Source organism: Varanus komodoensis, unplaced genomic scaffold, assembly GCF_004798865.1.
Source record: "Varanus komodoensis strain SLA01 unplaced genomic scaffold, ASM479886v1 scaffold7_3, whole genome shotgun sequence".
NCBI classification, from domain to species: Eukaryota; Metazoa; Chordata; class Lepidosauria; order Squamata; family Varanidae; genus Varanus; species Varanus komodoensis.
Window position 1 is genome coordinate 14,045,699 of NW_025336480.1, and position 19,517 is coordinate 14,065,215.

The 19,517-nt window shown below is 43.1% G+C and overlaps 1 protein-coding gene across 2 annotated transcripts in view; it reads right to left on the reverse strand.

Moving 5' to 3' along the window:
* Positions 1–19,517, reverse strand: part of KLHL3 (kelch like family member 3) — a 63,861-nt gene that overhangs the window by 13,464 nt on the left and 30,880 nt on the right. Inside the window, exons 5-11 of one of the 2 annotated variants that reach the window (XM_044454524.1) lie at positions 14,485–14,647; positions 8,742–8,851; positions 5,318–5,434; positions 2,956–3,105; positions 2,496–2,613; positions 1,596–1,793; positions 809–910 (exon numbers count right to left, since the gene is read on the reverse strand). In XM_044454524.1, the coding sequence (XP_044310459.1) occupies positions 809–910; positions 1,596–1,793; positions 2,496–2,613; positions 2,956–3,105; positions 5,318–5,434; positions 8,742–8,851; positions 14,485–14,647 (958 nt within the window). The remainder of the gene's footprint in view (positions 1–808; positions 911–1,595; positions 1,794–2,495; positions 2,614–2,955; positions 3,106–5,317; positions 5,435–8,741; positions 8,852–14,484; positions 14,648–19,517) is intronic. The other variant, XM_044454525.1, reaches the window with a different exon arrangement.

Sequence of the window (19,517 nt, forward strand, 5' to 3'; positions counted from 1 at the left end):
GTCTCACCTATTTTACATTGTGAAAACCCATGTGTTTAATAGGTGTCCATCTTTATAATGCATTCCACCTAACATTTTTCACACGTATCAAATGCATAGATCCATTGGTGAAATTTGAAGAACAATTTAGCTGGAGTATATTTACCCAAGGATGATGGGATAATTTTTGCATGGGCATGGAGACTTGGAAGTGAGGAATTACAGAGTAAGCGAGTATCCCCACATTCATGCAGCACAGGTGGCAAATTCCCATTTGGGCGGATGTGAAAGATTTGATCTTTCCTCACTAGATGGAGCTAGAGAACCACTGAATAAGTAATCGATGGTGCTTTCTATGTTCAAGAAATTCCTATTATGCCATGTTTTGTATACTTATTTATTCATTCATTTTTATACCGCCCAAGGGCTGAGGCTCTCTGGGCAGTAAATGAAAGTTAACCGAAACAACTTTCATTTAGGGCAAAAAAATCAAGTGGCCTTGCGGATAGAGCACACTTTAGCACATGGTTTAGCCAGTGCAGGATTTCATGCCTCCAGCAACCTTGATTTCTATCAGGCCAGCTGATAAGAAGCAAGCAATGCTTTCTAGCACACTAAGGAATACAATGTTCAGCACTGAGGATCTAAGCATATACCTCAGCCACTGCTGTGCTTAGCCTTATTTTCAAGAGGGGGGTTTATCTACAGAACACCCCACAGCACCGGGCAGTTCCAGCTAATTCCATGTTATATCCTCAACAGGGTTTGTGGCTGGAATGCCACAGTTAGCGAAGTTGCAGGGCCTGAGATGTCAGCTTGCTGTTCTTACCCTCCACAACTCCCACTCCAACGCTGCTCCTTCTTGTGTTCATAGGTGCCACAAAAAACCACTCATTGGTTTTATAATTATAGGCCTCCACAGAAGCCAGACCTGTTTTGAAAACAACATAAACATGTTTTCTGCTTCCACAGCTTAGCAGAATATAGTGCCTTCTTTGTCTTAATACTCATGTGACTTCCATGCAGAAAGGAGAAGAAAGCTGGCTGAACTAAGCCAGTAGCCAGAAGCTTCCTGTCCACATATTAAACCACCCCCATTAATATGCCCCCCACTAATACGCTTGCAAAGAGCATCTATGCCTGAGACTAGCATCTCGATGCTTGTTACTTAAAATCATTCAACATCTGAGTTTAAAAGTACTACTTAATAAATAAGAAATGGAGAAAAGATGTTCATTTCTGAGCACTGCTCAAATCAAGAAAAAGGAAAGCGTTTTCTTGTGTAACTACTCCAGTTAGGCTTCTCTTCATACAAGCAGACAAAAATGCATCATGTATACAAAACTCAACAGCCCTTTAATTAAAGATGGCCTCTGCCATACAAGGTGTCCAATGAACAACAACTAGGCTTCCATTAATTTTCTCAAGAAACTACAGTTAAAATAAAGCAGGATGTAAAAAATAGGATGTACAGAGTACCAAAGAGGGTTTGTATACAGCAGGAATGTTTGAAATCGAGTGGAAGAAGCGATTATTTCAGAGGAACTGTAAAGTATTGAAGAACTAAGGTGGGGCAACATTTGACCCTGGGCTTTGGCCTTTGTTCAGCAACCTACCTGTGCTTCCATCGAATCCACCAACAGCATAGAGAAGCTCATTAAGCACGGCAGCTCCTAAAGTGCTCCGTCTTTCTTGCATGCTAGCTATTGACGTCCATTGGTCTTTCACTCCATCGTATACATCTACCGTTCGGACTCGCAAAGAGCCATTAAAACCTCCTACAGCATAAACTTTGCCAGTCATGAAGACCACCCCTGTTAAAAACAAATTGGAGGAGAGAAAGGCTTTATGCAACATTCTTTGAAAAAATTCCTGTTGGGGTGCTGTATGTTACAGCAGCTACACGAAGGCAACCAAGAAACCTTCCAGTGTGGCGGCAGTTCCTGGTGGAAGCCATAAAGTATAAATGTTGCATCCTAGTACCAGGAGAACCTTCCTGCCAGCAGTGCACTTCTGTGAGGGTTTCTGGCCCTGACATGGAAACTATATCCTATCTGGGGGAGAAACTAGTTTTCAAAATGTCACAGCTGTCAACAGGAAGCCAACACTATGCAGAAGCGTTTTGTAGCAGCCTTTATTGGCAGCTGCACAGAGCACTCCAAGGACAGCCCGGTTCTGAGTCTTCCCATGGCTAAGCCAATCACAACTCCCTGGTGAGTTCACAGCTGTGGAGCACCCAGGGTTTGCAATCACATAGTTGTTGGTTATACAACTTCTTGTTATACACTCAAAAAATGTAATGTGTGAAATGACTCCCAGTGGCTGCTGAAACCTATGAAGTGGTTTGCAGACAGAATCTGTTATCAAAGAATGGCTGCAATCTAACTATCTCCAATGGGTTTGTGCTATGTGGCCTAAACATACAGTTGCACAATATAACGGAAAATATAACATGCATAATGAATAATAATACCTGGGATTCTGACTGAGGCTGTTTCAAAAAGAGGGAGGAATACCTGCTCTACATCTCCGGGAAGGAAGTTCAGCAACTTGATCCCACCGTTCTTCCTCGAAGTCGTAACACTCCACGCTCCGAATGGCTTTGGGGGCTTGCCCACCTACCACAATCATCACCTTGGCAAGAGCGGGAAATAAAGTTCCAAGATAAAGGAAAGCCCATGCATTTGTGTATTTTTAACAGCAAACAGAAATTTGGAAAAATAAAATACCTGAACTTATATGAGGCTTCTAAAAGCAACAGTCAGCAGAATAAAAACAATTTTCTGGCATGCAGGATAATTTCAGTGGGGTTCAAATCAGCAATAATAGAAAAGCACTTGGATGAGGAAGGCTCAGATTGATAGAATATGAAGTGACGAGACTTCTCTACCTGGAAATTATTATTTGTATATATTGTACATATTACATTTCAGGACAAGCCAGTGAGTGAACTCTGGCTCGGAAGATCTAGCTTACCTTTGGCAGACTGACTGGTGTCCTTGGTTTTGTCCGAGGATTCTTTATCAGCTGCCTTTGATCCAGAGGAAGTAAGTGATATTTCATGGCTTCAATTAGAAAGTCTTTGCATGTGTTATTATTCTTGATTAAAGCTTCTTCTTCAACTGTCTGAAAATATCAAGAAAGGTTAGTACAATGGCTTTAATCCACTAGTAGGGGGGAACCCCTGTGGATTTGCAGTGTCATTAAGAATATGCTTTGACTATCACTAACGCTTTTGGAACAGGAGTATCGATATAAATTCCTCACTGCTTCTTCCACATCTGGCTTCACTGGGAAGTCCAGCACAGCCACTACACCTCTGTTCAGTCTGTTGAGCCCATAGGACCCACCGCTAGCACAACTGGAAGCTGGGGATTTCCAGAGCAACCCGAACAATTGGCTGGAAGGCATCTCTGGGTTTGCTTCAGAAATCACCAGTGTCTTGCTAGTGCACAAACAGTACTGGATTCTACCCATTGTGACCTTTTTTTATTTATCTACATGCATTTATAGGCTGCCTATGATTGCCAAGGCCTTCCTAGGCAGCTTCCTATTTCATCCGTGACAGTATTATCCAGTCCATCTAGGCAAGGATGCATGTAAGTTATGCTACCTTCATCAAAGGCATAGCTGCACAACCTTCTTGCCTCCGGGGACTCCCACACTGAGTCGGGAGCCACACACACAAAGTGTTACAACTCAAACTCCCTTCTCGAAACCACTCAAGAAGCAGAGGCAAAGAAAGAGACAGACCCCCCCCCTTCCTCAATTGTAATGCCTAGGAATGGGGGTTTAAAGATCCCCTGCCTGTGTGCTCCGAAGCTTTTACAAGCAAAGCTCATGCTGGTGACAGCCAGTGTGATCCTGACTTGTTAAGGTTTTCATCACTAGGGTGAGAAAGAGCTGAAGAAATGGGATCCCTTCCAAGCAGTCTCCTAGCCTATTACATGCCTGCTGCTGAGCTGAGAGCAGCCCAGAAATAGGAGCTACATGAAAAGGAATTTGTGTGGCTCACACTGTTAGGAACCTCAGAGCCATGCTTGATCAGTTCAGGGGTCCATCTGGGGCAGCCTACTGTCCACACAGTGGCCAACCAGATGCCTGTGGGAACCCCACATGCAGAACAAGATCCACAGCACCCTCCCACCCATGTTCCCCAGTGTAAAGAGGCATATGGTCTCATATACTGGAGGTAGCATAGAGCCGTAAGAACTAGTTGATCATCTTCTCTTCCAAGAATTGGTCCAATCCCCCTTCGAAGTGATTCAAACTGGTAGACTCCTCATGCAAGATTCTTCCCATCAGCACTGCAAAATTTGGCGGCGGCAGGGGCAACTTGCACAGGCTGCACAGAGAGTCAGTGAATGCCACAAATTGCTGGTCCATATGTGGCCTAAATGTTTTATGCACTCCAAATGCAGCAACACTGTTTCTGCACCTGGACATTTTTGCAAGGACTCCACTTACTAGTATTAGAATGCAATCCAAAGTATAAGCAACTAGAAGAAAGAAGTACTAGACATTAAAATTTGGAAAGCCAAGATGTTCTGAGGATGCGATATTCAAACGCTGATCTGTGCATCAATACCCATGCATGCATTGCCGTGTATTCTAGACAGGAGCTGCAATCTAGAGCCTCAAATGTTCAGCACTCCAGTTGCAAGCCAAGGAAAACAGAGCCCCACCAACACATACACCTCTTTCCTCTTCCACTTTCCCTTTCAACAATGGGAAAAACTTGGCATGTTCAGCCATCTGCTTGCATTGTGCCTAGGAAAGAAATTGTGCCGTCTGTTCGAGACATCATATTCTGGGCAGGAAGCTTCTAAAACCAATGGCCATGAGGCAATAAGGACATATGAGCATATGGGAAGAACTTTTCCAGTATCTACACAGCAAATCCCCCCAAACTTCCCTTTAAACACTGGGGGTTAAAAAAAGATGGTGGTTTTGGTATAGTTGCTGTGGAAAGGGCACTTAAAAGAACAGGTGAAAAGGGATGCTTAGAAGTATCCATGTGGTTGTTTTTGTTGCACACAAACAAATTATGGACATTATAGAAGGGTTTGCCCACTCCATCTGTCAGTGAAAGAAAGTGTACAATATGAGGCTGCTAAAGTCATATCTTCCAAATTCAACAGAATACAGAATAGGCGGGTTTGTATTGCACTAGTTATTATGGTCAAGTTTATCCCCTGTTCTGTCCAGTGGAGCATTCCGTTTAAGAAAAGATTGACATTTTCACCAAGTGTGCTGGCAGGCAAGGACTACTGTCTCTCAAGAGATGGCAAGTCACAGACACTCTCAATCCTGCAGTAGAGATTTGACAACTACTAACCTGTACAAGGTAATCTCTAGGCAAGAGAGGGAGCCGGACATGCTCCATCAGCTTTGCCATGTGTTCCAAGCGAGACTCTTTCTCATAATTTATCCAAGAAATGACAGCTTCAAACACCTGAAAACAGCATGAAAACATATATATAATTTTATATCAAAGGTGCTTACATCAAAAACTGTCAAAACCAACTTAAGAAGCAGAGGTTTGAGAAGCTAACCAACAGGTTTTCAGAAACGAACTAAACTTATTTCAAAAGGTAAGGAAAGAGAATAATGATAAAGGAAGCTTTAAAAAACTAAAAGGGAACATATTTAGATCAAGCACGTGCCAGATACAAATATAATTCTTCAAATATGACATAATTCTCTGCTCTTTTCTCTTCTTTTCTCCTACTCCAAATAAATGAGACACTTTAATTCCCAAGCATGCAAGTTGTTATGCAGTTTGTGCACAACATAATAATCACAGGTGTAACTTGTAATAACGCAGATTAGCTTATTTAAAAAACTGCTTGAAACCCATCAAGAAAACTTTCACCTTGTTTCAATCACAGGAATAATCATACAAAATAAGAGTGAGATGCAGAATTCTTAATTTGCATGCCTTATTTTGTCCTCACTTCTTTTTCTTTTCTTTTTTTCCTGTTCAGTCAGGGTTCACAATTACATTGAGAGTTTTACTCATATTAAAGCAAAGATTATTAAAACTCCCTTCCAGACCAATTCAACATAGCAAGGTCTAAGCTGAAGGTGGCAGTGCAAGAACACTTGGAAGACACAGGTGGTGAGGCCAGTGTACCTGCAGGGGCAGGGGCAGGGTCTCAGATTAAGCTCGCACGCATTCAGATGAATGCCCAAACAGGACTTTTTTATTGTGTCTATCAGGAGTAACACAGCAGAGAAGCAGTGGGCAATGACATGTGGCAATACAGCCTAAAGGCCATGGAAGAACTGTAGAATCCCATGAAATCAACAGAAGTGTGACATTAAAAATCCAGTTTTGCCACTAGGAATCTTTCCTGCTTATTGAAAGCCACATTTTCCTCACAACACAGACTAGCAATTTTCATTCTTCTAAAATAACTAGCTGTTACTTTCAGGTCCAGATTTGTATGAAATGCCATGGTGAACCTAAGTGACACATATCTTAAATGATGCTCCTTGTTCAGATCTCCCAGCATCCCACAACTTGCAATGTATTTCAGCGGGGAAGCTGCACTCGGTATGAGCCACCAGGTTGAAAAGGTTCATCCACGTATGCAGGGAGGGAGCTCCAAGGTAAGAGAGGTTCCATTTACAGAGTGTGCAGCAGACTGCATATGCCAGCTGAGAACACAGACCAAAAGTGACGATGGCATTTGTGCACATACCTATGCTGGTGCTTTTTGAAAACCGTATCATCTGACCAGTGTAAATTAAGGATGGGACATTAAATTTAATGTGGCACTAATTGCATTCCATTCAGCGTGCTGTACTTTTTGCCAAAGGGAAATTAATTGCTCATTTCGCGCTATTTTAAATTGTGAACTTTGGTCATTGTGCCTTCTCATCTTTCCAATTTGATGAGCAGCTATTAAAGTGAACTCTTTTCCCTCAGCACATAGCACTTTGCTGCTACCTGCCTGAACCTGCAATGGAACTTCCAAAGTTACACTAGTCCCAACTGAACTAGGATGCTAGACACCTTCATTTCATTTACATTTCCCCATCTGTTCTTAACTGCAAGATCCAGAGGCTTTTAAACACAAAGATGTGCACTGCTGCTTCCCTTTAAAGCTCCAAATGGCCTGGGATGCAAATACTTGAAGGCACATCTTCTGTTTCCCACACAGAAAGGTAACAGAGGAAGAGGAGAAGAGTACAGTATTGTCACTCAAGTTCTACTCCCCAGCTATGCTGTGCTGTGCTATGCTAGTCATGAAGTCGTGTCTGACCCATCACGACCCCATGGACAACACTCCTCCAGGTCTTCCTGTCCTCCACCATCCCCCGGAGTCCACTTAAGCTCACACCGACTACTTCAGTGACTCCATCCAGCCACCTCATCCTCTGCCTTCCCCTTCTTTTTTTTGCCATCTATTGTTCCCAGCATTGGGCTCTTCTCCAGGGAGTCCTTCCTTCTCATTAGGTGGGCAAAGTATTTGAGTTCCATCTTCAGTATCTGGCCTTCCAAAGAGCAGTCAGGGTTGATCTCCTCTAGGACTGACCGGTTTGATCGCCTTGCGGTCCAAGGGACTCGCAGGAGTCTTATCCAGCACCACAATTCAAAGGTCTCTGTTCTTCAGTGCTCAACCTTCCTTATGGTCCAGCTTTCACAGCCATACATTGCAACTGGGAAAACCATAGCCTTGACTATACACACTTTTGTTGGCAGGGTGATGTCTCTGCTTTTAAGTATGCTGTCTAGATTTGCCACAGCTTTCCTCCCAAGGAGCAAGCGTCTTTTAATTTCTTGGCTGCAGTCACCGTTTGTGGTGATCTTGGAGCCCAGGAAAATAAAATCTGTCACTAGCAATCCATTAGTCCATTCTAAATTATCTGTATCCTGCTTTTCAAAATATCCTTTCCTCTCTGCACAAAGCAGCTCATGGTCAAAGAAAATTTCACAACAGTACCTAGCAAAGCCATAGAAAACTGAATGAGAATACATAATCATAACATTCAGAAAAGAAAATCATAGGACAAAATCAGATATAAAAAGCTTTGGGACAAAGAGTGCTTTCAAAGCCCCCCCCCCAAAAAAAAAAAGACTTGGGCAAAGAGTCACCAGGGGGAAAAGGCCCTAAGCCAAATCTCAAAGGGCCATGACAGCAAGTTCGTGATCCTCTGTTCACAGTTCTCCTGAAACATCAGCTCCCCACAAATATTCAGAGGCAAGCCCTACTGTGATACAAGAGAAAATCAATGTGGGGCTGGAGCCAAGCCCAACCCCTATTTTGCATTATCACCATTTTGGCAAATTGAAGCTGTGAAGCAGTCGCTCAGCATGTGAAAAAACAGTTCTTTGGTGCCCTGAGGATTAGCACTGGCAGGACTGGCTGAAACACAACAGCAGTGCTCTCTCTGACCTACTGTGCATCTCACAAGGCTCCAGTTGAGCACTGTGAGCTGTACCCAGTCTGACACCGTTAACATAAATGACACTGCACAAGCATAAACCACCACCAGCAAAGTACCAACAGCAGGTGCTGGCATGGTTTTTGGTGTCTCCAAAAAAACCCATTGTGCCAGCAAGCACTAGCCTGATGTTATTTGATCTGCAGTGTCATGCTGGATGCTGCCTTCTTTTCTTTAGATGGTTTCACTTTGCATTGTTTCCAAGTCCTTTCCTGCTGGACTTGACCCCTTTACAGAGTTATTCCTTTATTTTATCTGCTTCTCAAAACAAAGTTCTACAGTGATGAGTGTGCACAGCAAGACTGTACCTTTTCCTCAGATGACACAGTGAGCTTGTCACTCGATATCAAGCTGCAAACCTGGTCGAGACTTAGGCTGAGAAACTCTTCACCAAGCATCACCTCAGGAAAATGCTGCTCTGTTCCAAAGAATCAGAAATTGAGAAGAGGACGTTTATAATGAAATCCTTGGAAGAGGTCAACAATCATAATAAAGCTATCAGATCCCTGTGCAACAGCAAACTGTCTGATTGGGAGGCCAGGATGCCTGAACCAAGTTAGGAAGGAAGGGAGCACCATAACCACAACATAAAGCGTGCAGCTGACTGAAGTGTGTGCAAGTCTCTGAATTTCACAAGCACACTAGAAAAGGGACTAGAGCAGATGCATTCCATACGACACATTCTGGGTTTAATTCCAGGCATCTCTAGGCACAAGTGAGACAAATACCTTTCTGAAACTTTGGAGAGCTTCTGCCCATCAGTGTAGTGCTCCTGCAGATGTGTTAGAGAACAATTCCCATCACTACATCTGGAGGACACCAGAATGGACAAGGCTGGTGTCAAAAGTTAGATGGACCCACAGCCTGACTCAGCATAAAGTTACCCATTGTGGGCACCACCCAGGGAAGCCACCATTGCATTCTGGAAAGCTACATGTGCTTGCATGCCTTTTTCTCTGTAGACTGTGATGTCTGTCTTGCTTTCCTAATTAAACAGCACAGTGTCGGTGATGTGTGGATACCTGCAGCTCTACAGTAATAGAGCTGTATAGAGATGAACAATTAATGCTCAGTAAATAGAGCAGTGGCCCTTCTTCAAATATTTGAGTGGTTCATTCCAGAATTTTTTTTTTCTTGGAAGGTACATCTCAATAAAGCATTAACAACTTCCTGTTATGTGGTAGAGATTATTTTGATTTTTTTCTGCTAAGGAAGGCCATTTAATAGCCCGCATACCTAAAATATTTCAGTGATTTCTTAGCTGCTGCATGGGGTAAAAATCTGGGGTAGGGAGAGAAAGCTCTTGCTCAGCTGGAAATAATGCAAACTAATTTAAGGAAAATCTTGGGTCTCCTTCCCTGGAGACGGAGTTGCCCTGAATATCTGTAAGAATCCATGTGACCTTGTTAATATATTTTAAGAACGTTGAAAGTCACCCAGAATACCATTTAGCTTGGCACTATAGGGGGGGAACTGATGGACAAGCATGCTGTCCCCAGTTCTGCAGCTGCACCATTGGCCCACATTAGCGGACACAAGGAAACTTTGTGACTGGTTCCTTGAACAGGACACCTGCCCTGATGCTGGTTTGAGCCGGCACTCAGAGTTCTCCATGTGACACCCGTCTTTAAGAAAAACTATTTATCTCACAGCATTCCCTGAATCTTCTAGATGTATCACTGAGGAAAGCAGTTCCAAGCCCTTGGCAGATCCTGAGGGCAGATTCCACAACAAATGGGAGATGCTCTTTGCTGTGTTGAGCCACATTAGATATCAAGCGGGCATTTCTACTGTGCTGATCTTTGAAATCAGATAAAAATCTGTACTCACTAATTGTCGTCAGATTCCTTGCTAAACTGTATTTTAGAATTATTTTTAGTATCGGCATTGTTTTATTGTAGTCATAACTGTTGTACCTGACTCCCCAGGATCCTGACATAATAGAGATACCTATCAGCTTTCTCAAGGCATTCAGGATAGGCATGACTCCTCTAGGCTCCAGATAGGCATGACAGGGTCAAACACTAGAATAATCAGCTGTCTCAGGGTATGCATGATAGGCTTAGCTCTCCTAAGCTCTAGCCCATTCAAATGTCTAGTAACTGCCTCAGAGAATTCCCTCAGAAAATGGAAAAAGCTCACCAAAGACGTAATGGGAATGTTGTACCTGACTCCCCAGGATCCTGACATAATAGAAAAAGAAAGGAAAATCCGCCGTGCACACTTACCAATTACTCCTCTTTCAGCCAGGCGTCCCACCGAACCGGGGTAAAAAGAAAAGGCTAAAATTGCCTAAAAGGGCCCGTCCCGGGTTCGATGGAAGCCAGACCACTGGTCTCTGATCTCGCTGGGCTCTGATCTCGCTGGGGCCTCCAAAATGTTGTACCCGCGGTGTTACAGACGAGACCAGAGACCGGATGGTAAAGTAAAGAGGAGATTTATTACCTGCAAGATTTCTTGCACGGACCAACATTCATGGTTAGGATGCGGCGAATGCGGTACCGGGTGGAGTTTGAATGAGGTTTTTATAGCTTCACAGTGAGTTTTTGGTAAATGGGAAACAATACAATCAGTTTTTGACAGAAATCAGAACAATGGCGACAATGGGGAGTTACAGAATCACATAAGCAGTTGAGCAAACGATATACAGAAGCAGATTTGGTTAGCAGTAAGTTTTTTTATCTTTTAATTTACACCTTCTAAGCAATCTTTGCCCATTACAGTCTTTGGTGAGCTTTTTCCATTTTCTGAGGGAATTCTCTGAGGCAGTTACTAAACATTTGAATGGGCTAGAGCTTAGGAGAGCTAAGCCTATCATGCATACCCTGAGACAGCTGATTATTCTAGTGTTTGACTGTGTCATGCCTATCTGGAGCCTAGAGGAGTCATGCCTATCCTGAATGCCCTGAGAAAGCTGATAGGTATCTCTATTATGTCAGGATCCTGGGGAGTCAGGTACAACAATAACCACAATGAGACACTTGGGCTTTCAGGATTTAATTGTTCTTGTTCCTGGGCAGGTATGGATTGTGTTATGACCTGTGCTCACAACAATAAACTACCCCCTACTTACAGAAAAGCAGGGCTATTAGAGCTCCATAATGCTCAATCTCACTTTTGTCTTTCTGTTGCTGTGTAGTAAGGCTGCTCATTTGTTCAATTATCTCTTGAAAATACACATTATAGCCATGTTGGCCAGCAGATGGCAGTTGCAGACAAATTTCAACCAAACCTTATACATGTGGGCCAGAATCAGGCCTATGTTATTGAAAAAGGAGGGAAAATGCAGCAAAGTGGGGGAATAAGGTGTTCCTAGCCAACTTCTCATAGTTTTATTCAGACAGAAATGTATGCCATTATGTTAGCAAGGCCATGTCATTCCTTAAGGCACTTTTCAAAGTACTTTCCATTGTTTTAACATGCAGATATTTGGTTCAACACAGTTAATGTACACCCAAAGGATAATGATAGCATTTTTGAGAATGACATTTCTTTTACAGTAAAAAGAGCTTCATGAAAGCCAATAAAGCAAGCTCTTGTAATTACCCAACAGCCAAACCTAAACCAAATGCAATAGTTGTCTGGTTAAAGATTAAATGGTTCTAAAAATCAAATCTTTTAAGAGTGAGTCATTTGTCCTAGGCAAGTTTCTCCATTGCTTCTTATGCACCAAAGAAGCAACTGAGAATCTTTCTCAGGCAATTTGGTTCACACTTAGCATTTGCTATTAAGTGTGAATGCAGGGAGAACTATGGAAGCCCCAGAAAAGGTGAATTGGGAATAGGACTGAAGCCTCAGGGAGAGAAAACTTTTGCTTCAACATAAAAGATTTTTCAGCATACCTGCTGGGAATGCATTCACCTCCAGGCATAACACTACTTTAACAAAGTCAAGAAATTTCTCCAGGTTTTATATTCCTATCTTGATACAGAGCTGACTCAGACAAGGTAATGTCTTGTGTATCTTACACAGAGTTCTCTGGAGACTCTGTGACACTTCATATTGCAGGGTACAGCCTATATATTTTGGATGTTCCCCTTTCTTGAAAGCTAGGATGTCACAGAACTGCCAAGATGTTACTCCCTTATACAAATCTTTGTTAAGACTACACTTGAAACATGGTGTTGCGTTCTGGTCACCTTACCTGAAAAAGGACATTGTGGAGTTGGAAAAAGCACAGCGAAAGGCAACAAAAATGATCAGGGAGCTGGAGCAGCTCCCCATGAGAAGTGGTTATGACAAGTGGGACTGAGAAATCAGGCGAGTAAAGGTGTTTCAAATACAGTATGGAGAAAGTGGAGGGGGAAGACATTTCTCCCTCTCTCATAGCACTCAAACCCACTGACATTTCATGAAGCTGATTGCTGGGAGGTTTAAGGCAGAAAATACTATTTCACACAATGTATAAACTATGGATTTTGCTCCCTTGGGAAGTGGTGATGGCCTCCAATACGGACAACTTTAAAAGGGGATTGGAAAGATTCATGAGAGACTCTGCTACTATGTGCTAAATTTCTACCATGCATGCTACCTTGCTGCAGAGCTTAGACGGGCAGAGGGCTTGCACCCATCCTGCTCTAGCAATGATGTGGGCAGCTGGGTTTGCCACCTTGTGTATTGAGTGCTGGACTAGGTAGACCTTTGGTTGGATCCAGCAGGACTTCTCCTATGTTGTTATGTATGCTCTTAATGCTTACCAATCTAATACGCTAACTTTCCATGAGCAGAGCTGCTGAATCTAAAATTAGTGTAGTGGTTCCGACCTGAATTTAGTTTCTCAAAAAGCAAGATGAGCATCTATATGCGGAAAAAACAGAAGGGTGTGTGATAGAAGCTGTAAATCAAAACTGTAGTTTTCTCTACCTACCAATGACTAATGGAGTTGCCAACTTCCTCCATTCCAAGTTCAGACATCTCCAAGCTTTGCAAAGTTCATGTCTCCAAGCTCCTTTTGTACTTGAGACAAGCAATACAGCCCTGAGAGATTTTCTCCAGCTCAGATTTTAGTCTAAACTGGAAGAAGGCACATGCACTGGCCGTCAGTTCCCATCATCCTTCACCATTGGTTATGCTAGCTAGGATTGCCAGACCACAAGTTTCCTGCCCCTGCCCTAAAAGGTCTGACGCCGTCAGGATCCGTGCACCTCATTCATCCTTGTACAATTGCATTCACAAATGCACAGACTGTTAGGCGAATATCTACACTCTGATCCACGCTCACATTTACAATCAGAGAAATACAGCAGTGGAACCAGCTGCCTAGAGAGGTAGTGGACTCTCCCACAGCAGAGACATTCAAAAAGAAACTGGACAGTCACCTGAGTGGAATAGTGTAACATGGTATCCTGCAGCAGCAGGGGGTTGGACTCAATGGCCTTCATGGCCCCTTCCAACTCTTCTACTCTAGGATTCTACAATGGACTCTGTGGAAGATTCCTGAGTGAAAGGCAATGGCACATTGGGCCCATAGAATGACTAGATTATAAGAGGCATGCCAATATGCCTGGCTTGGGAGAAAAAAAATAAAAAATTTAGCTAGTTATAGTAAGAATTTCTTCTTCTATATGAAGCTCCAGCACTCCATGAATATGGCCCTGATGCACCCAGAACTTCCAAAACTCCTCAGCTGTCTTCAGTGAACCCTGCTTTCATTTAAACTGCAGGGCACTTGCATCAAAATTTAAACTAAGAGAATCCTAGAAAATGCAAGATAAACATGGAAAACACTATCAAGCAAGCTGCTGCAACCAAAGCAGCAGTCACTGGCTTCCAATTATATAAAAGGCAGAACTGTAGGTGATGAATATCACAATCCTGGAGATGTTTCCTTATAAGTCCTACTGTGTTGAATAGGATTCTCTCCCTAGTAAGTGTGCTCAGGAGGAAAATAATGCTGAGATTGCACTGGCAGCCACACATGTCATTTTCCCAACATGCCCTTTCTGACAACTATTTAGGCTAGAAAAGGCATTGTATCTAGGGTGCTTTTGCCCTTCAATTCAAGTATTATAGCATTAAAACAAGAGACATTTCGGAGCCTGCTGTGGTCACCTGCATAGGCATTGGCCTGTTGCAATAATTCAGTGCAAGTATGCACATCTGCAAAGGCGCGAATTCCAAGGCAATTGGTGGGATGGAGCTGAGATTGAAGGAAGTCACAACAGTTCTGTCGAACATCCATTAACTGTAATAGACTGGCTGCTGGCAACAAAACCTGAAGGACAGAGAAGAAAAAGCAAGAAAGGATTAGCAACTGAAGTGCCAGGATACCTTCTCAGATAAATAATCCACTGCAACTTTGATACAGCACTCTTTAAAGAGAGACAGTGAATGGATACAGCTAATACAGATTTAGAAAAGAGTAAACAGAAAGTGCACACAACAAAAAGGAAAAAGCAAGCACAGTCATGCAGTAATTTCTTTTGGTATTACTTTCCCATCAAAGAGCATAAAGATGCCTTATAGAACAGAATGACAGTTTTGATATTCATGTAAAAGCAAATGCATCTAAATTGCTGAATTTCTCAAGTGTTATTATATGGTGATTTTTTTAAGAGTAAGGAATGTAAGATGTCACTTTGTTCTGTGCATTTTTAATGTATTCTCTACTGAACAGGACAGGAGTTGACCCCAAAATAAGAGAAACCCTACGGCTCATTAGGCTGTTGTTCACACTGTTTTGATTTAACCACCATGTTCAGTCCACCGTTCTCATTTGTTGTTATTGCTGCATGTTCTAATTCACACATGTATCAATCAAAGGAGGCCTTCAACCAGAAGTGTGGTGCGCCCATGGCAGATAAACGTACGAAGTATTCAGATATTTGCACAGCTTTGTTCTCAAAGCACACACATATGCATAAGTGTAATGAAAGAGGAAAATGGCTTGTTTAGCTGACACACATAGGCAACTGTACTAGTTCTAGGAGTCCTAACTATAGGGAAAGACTAAAAATGGGGAAATTAGCATGTGTCAAATAAGAAGCAGAAGACAGTGCTGGAGTGGTCTGCCACCAGGGGAGTTTGCATGCAGGTCACCGTGGTGGGCAGCCCAGGTGGCAGTTGACAGATTCAGAAGAGAAAAAGGACCAGGGCAGGAGCTGACCTCAGAATAAACCATTCGAATAGAAAAATAGTAACATTTTTCTCATGTTTCTCCACTTGAGCTCCCAATTCAAAACTGAGGCTGAAGCCTCCAGCCGCTGTGGCAGGCCTGAAGACTGTCCAAAGCGAGCAAAAGGAATTGCTTCTGGATCAGCAAAGGGAGATCACAGAATCACAGAATAGTGCAGCTGGAAGGGCCAAGAGGGCCATCAGGTCCAGACCCCTGCTCATGGCAAGACTCCAGGTTAAAGCAGCCTGACAGATGGCCGTCCAGCTGTGTTGGGAATGCTCCAGTCGAAGAGCCCACCACCTCCCTCGATAGTTGGCTCCAAACTGAGACTAAGTGGTTACCAGGGACCCTGGAGCAATCCCTATTTGGTTGCAGTGGATTTACTCTTATGTGGCAATTCTTGCTCCTCCAAAGCTTCCAGTAAGATTCAGAAATGGCACATTCAGCCCTAGTCTTTCTGATGGCTGTTCACCAACACTTTTGACTCAATTTATGACTGCCCCTCTTGAACTCAAAGACAGCCACTCCCCTGGACGCTGCAGGCTGCCTTCATGACCTTGCAGGTCACACAGCAATTGTGCTCCTGTGGAACCTGGACTTGGAACTCAACAGGCATTTCACCAGAGCCGGATCAAGCCTTCTCTCTGAGTGTGTGAACTGGCAAACCGGCCTTGGCTCTGAGAAGAAATAGGCAAGAGCAGCAATCAGGGGGTTCAGCTGGAAAGTGAAGGGAAGCTCTGGTCCTAGAAAAGCAGAGCAGTCTCCAGGAGAGAGTGGGAAATCATACAGCGAAAAGAGAAATATTAAAGCCAATCAGACCTTAGGTTGTACACAGCATTGTGAGGGAGGCCCCTGCAGAAAGAAATATGAGCATCAGTTGCCAAAACTCCAAGGCAGCTGTGCAGATTCAAACCAAAAGCTCAGTGGCTCAGATACTGGACAAAGGGAAGGCAGGACAGGCAGGACAAAAGGAATGATATATTTGGCTCTTTGCCCCTTGACTGACAACACTGAGCTGGCTGTACAGGGCTGCAGCTATAGAGTAGTCAAAACCAAAGGCACCCTCAAGTGTGTTCAAGTAGTACTTGACCTTGTTCACGCCTCTTGGAGATGGGGATGCTTCAAGACAAAGCCATTTCCCCTACCAAGGCTCCAGGCTGGCTAGTTCAACGGTAGCCTCATGGGCCGGTTGGCCACGTGGTAGCATGGTCATCAGGCAAAGGCATTCCAATTTCTGCAGTTACAACCACCTTAATCTAACCAAGAATGAAGCACATATAATCTACAGTTCCTGAATCCCTGACGCAGTTCAGAGTCTTAATGAGATTCAAAGATTTCCAGGGAGTACTTTCAGAACTAAGTCCGATTCTTGAGCCAAGGCGTCAGGGTAGTGCCCACTAAATCCATACCATGCAAAGTCCTACACATCTAAAGTTACTCTGTAACATCACACACCATCAACTTACATTGCCCCAGTACAACATTACAGGGCACATGTTACTCTCTCGCCTGTCCTTTATCAATAGTTCTATGCCAGAACTGTGCATTACAAGAACAATTTATTCTTATACTGGACAACAGCTATTACATATAACTGCACTCACATAAATTATTATCATCATTACATTACATTTCTATGGCACCCATAGCTGAGGCTCTCTGGGCTGTTCTCAACATTTAAGTCACCCATCCAGATTCCAACCAGGCCCAACCCTGCTTAGCTTCCAAGATTAGGCAGGATCAGGCACTTCAGACTGTATGGAAATTCTATGTAGTTGTGGCAAGGAACTATATTGTAGCCCTCTGATTCACTGAAAGTGGTCCTCAAAGTTAAGCAAGCCAAATAGCCAGCCAGTCCAGACATTTGTATTTCCACAAAAAGATTCTGTGTCGTGGATGTCATTCATGCATCAACAAAATCAAGGCAGCCACACTGCACTGACAGACTCACTCATCCTAAATTATTTGTCATTATACACTCCCAGCATGCCCAAAGGGCAATGCTGCTGAGAACATCATATCTATATGTGACATGCTTGTGATGTCAATGATATTACTCAGTGAGGCCAGACTGAGAAGACGGCCTGGAGCACTTAATTGTATATCTGCTCATAGGACTCTTCTCAAGTGCCTGTAACTAAAAAGAATTTTAAAAAGGTAATTCCACTGTGAAATCTTAAGAGCATCCATTGCATTTTCCCCTCACTATTAAAACTATATTTCTTACTCTATTTGTATAAAGAAAACTAAGACGTGTGCCTGTAAGGCAAGATCCAGAGGAACATGTCAAAAGTCGCTGAAGACTTACTGTTTCATTACTTTGTGTTGGCAAGAAGAAAACTATATCCGCCTACTGACTTGACTTCCTTCAGCGAAGGAGAACAGTAGTAAAACTGCAACATGCCCTGGGGGGGCTTTCACTGCTCTATTCCAGCAAGAAAAATCCAACCCAGCAGGATCATACAGGAATATTACAAATCAGTAACTTTGTTTAGACAGCACTAACCCCAATAGGCAACAATAAAACACAGAAATTAATTAAGCAATGAGTCTCCGTGCCCTAATACTTTGATTTCTAGAACTGATTAACTTAAGCCAGCAAACGGAAATAATGGGTTTTTTTCAGCAAGAATCTCAGAAATCATTTCAGTGCCTTTTATTTCTTCAAAATGATGGAATTCGAAGTTAAGCAAAACTTATTCCATTGTTCCCAGTAAGGGGAAATCCACCTAAACATTATACAACTGTATTCAGTAGTATAGTTGTCAAGAGTGTTGGACTGGGAATCCAGGAGATGCAGGTTCTAGTCCCCACTCAGTCATGAAGCTCACTGGGATTGCTGCGCAGTTAAAAATGGAGAGAAGTGGAATCATGTGAGCCACCTTTAGTTCCTTGGAGAAAAAAGGGGGTTAGATAGACAGACAGATAGATGTAAATATAAATATATGAATTAAGAAAATAGTCAGAACCAAGTTTCACCATCCAGGCAATGTCTCCAGCTTGTACACTCCCTGCTCCTCTTAAGCCATGGTCCTCAAACTATGGCCCGGGCCAGATCCAGCCTGCCATGTCCATTTGGACCTGCCATGCATGCACTCATGCCCACGAGCACGCCCTCCGCTGCCTACCTCGGCCCACGCACGGGGAAGCAGTGGTTTGCACCGCCGGCACCACCTTTCCGGCCCACGCCCAGCACTGGCAGCTTTCAACTGGCCCCCTGGTGGAAAAGTTTGAGGACCCCAGTCGTAAGCATTCTGATTCCTTCAATGACTTCCCGGTTTCTGACAGAGACAGTTTGCTGTGACATCTGAATCAGGTAAGCTACAGTCACAGTTTGTATCCAAGCAAGGAATGGAAGTCACTATTTGAATTGCGTTTTCTATCCTGTTTTGGATAAAAACTATGTTCTCTAACAGCTTAACTCCAGCCTTACCCTTTCCATTGTTTTGGATTACAATTTCCATCATACATAGGCATTAGCAAGGCTCACTGGGGCTGATGGAAACTGAAATCCAAAACAAATGGAGGCATCAGGCTGGGGAAGGTGATTCTGTAGTAAACCAAAGTTTGCCCTGTTCTGAGGTAATGGCAAATGTAGTTATTGCCAGTCAAAATGCAAGGGAAGAAGTGCTTTCAAGCATGAGGCATGGTGCCAATTTCCAAACCATGGTTTGGTTGTGGTGTTTGAATCAGACTATTATTGCTTAGTTCCCCCTTCACCCACCCACTCACCCTTATAAGATTTTACTGATATAACTTAAAAATGTATCATAAAAATGGCTGAAGTGATTCCAACATTCTGAGGTGTTATATAAATGCTAATTGTTATTAATTTGTTTCTCTGAAGCCAGACCTTTGTAGAGCAAAGAAATCTTGATGAAATCCCCAAGATTTAAATAAGTCCAGATTACTATATGAATGAGGTAAGCTATTTTGCCTGCCAACAAGGAATGCAAGCCACCATGTAACC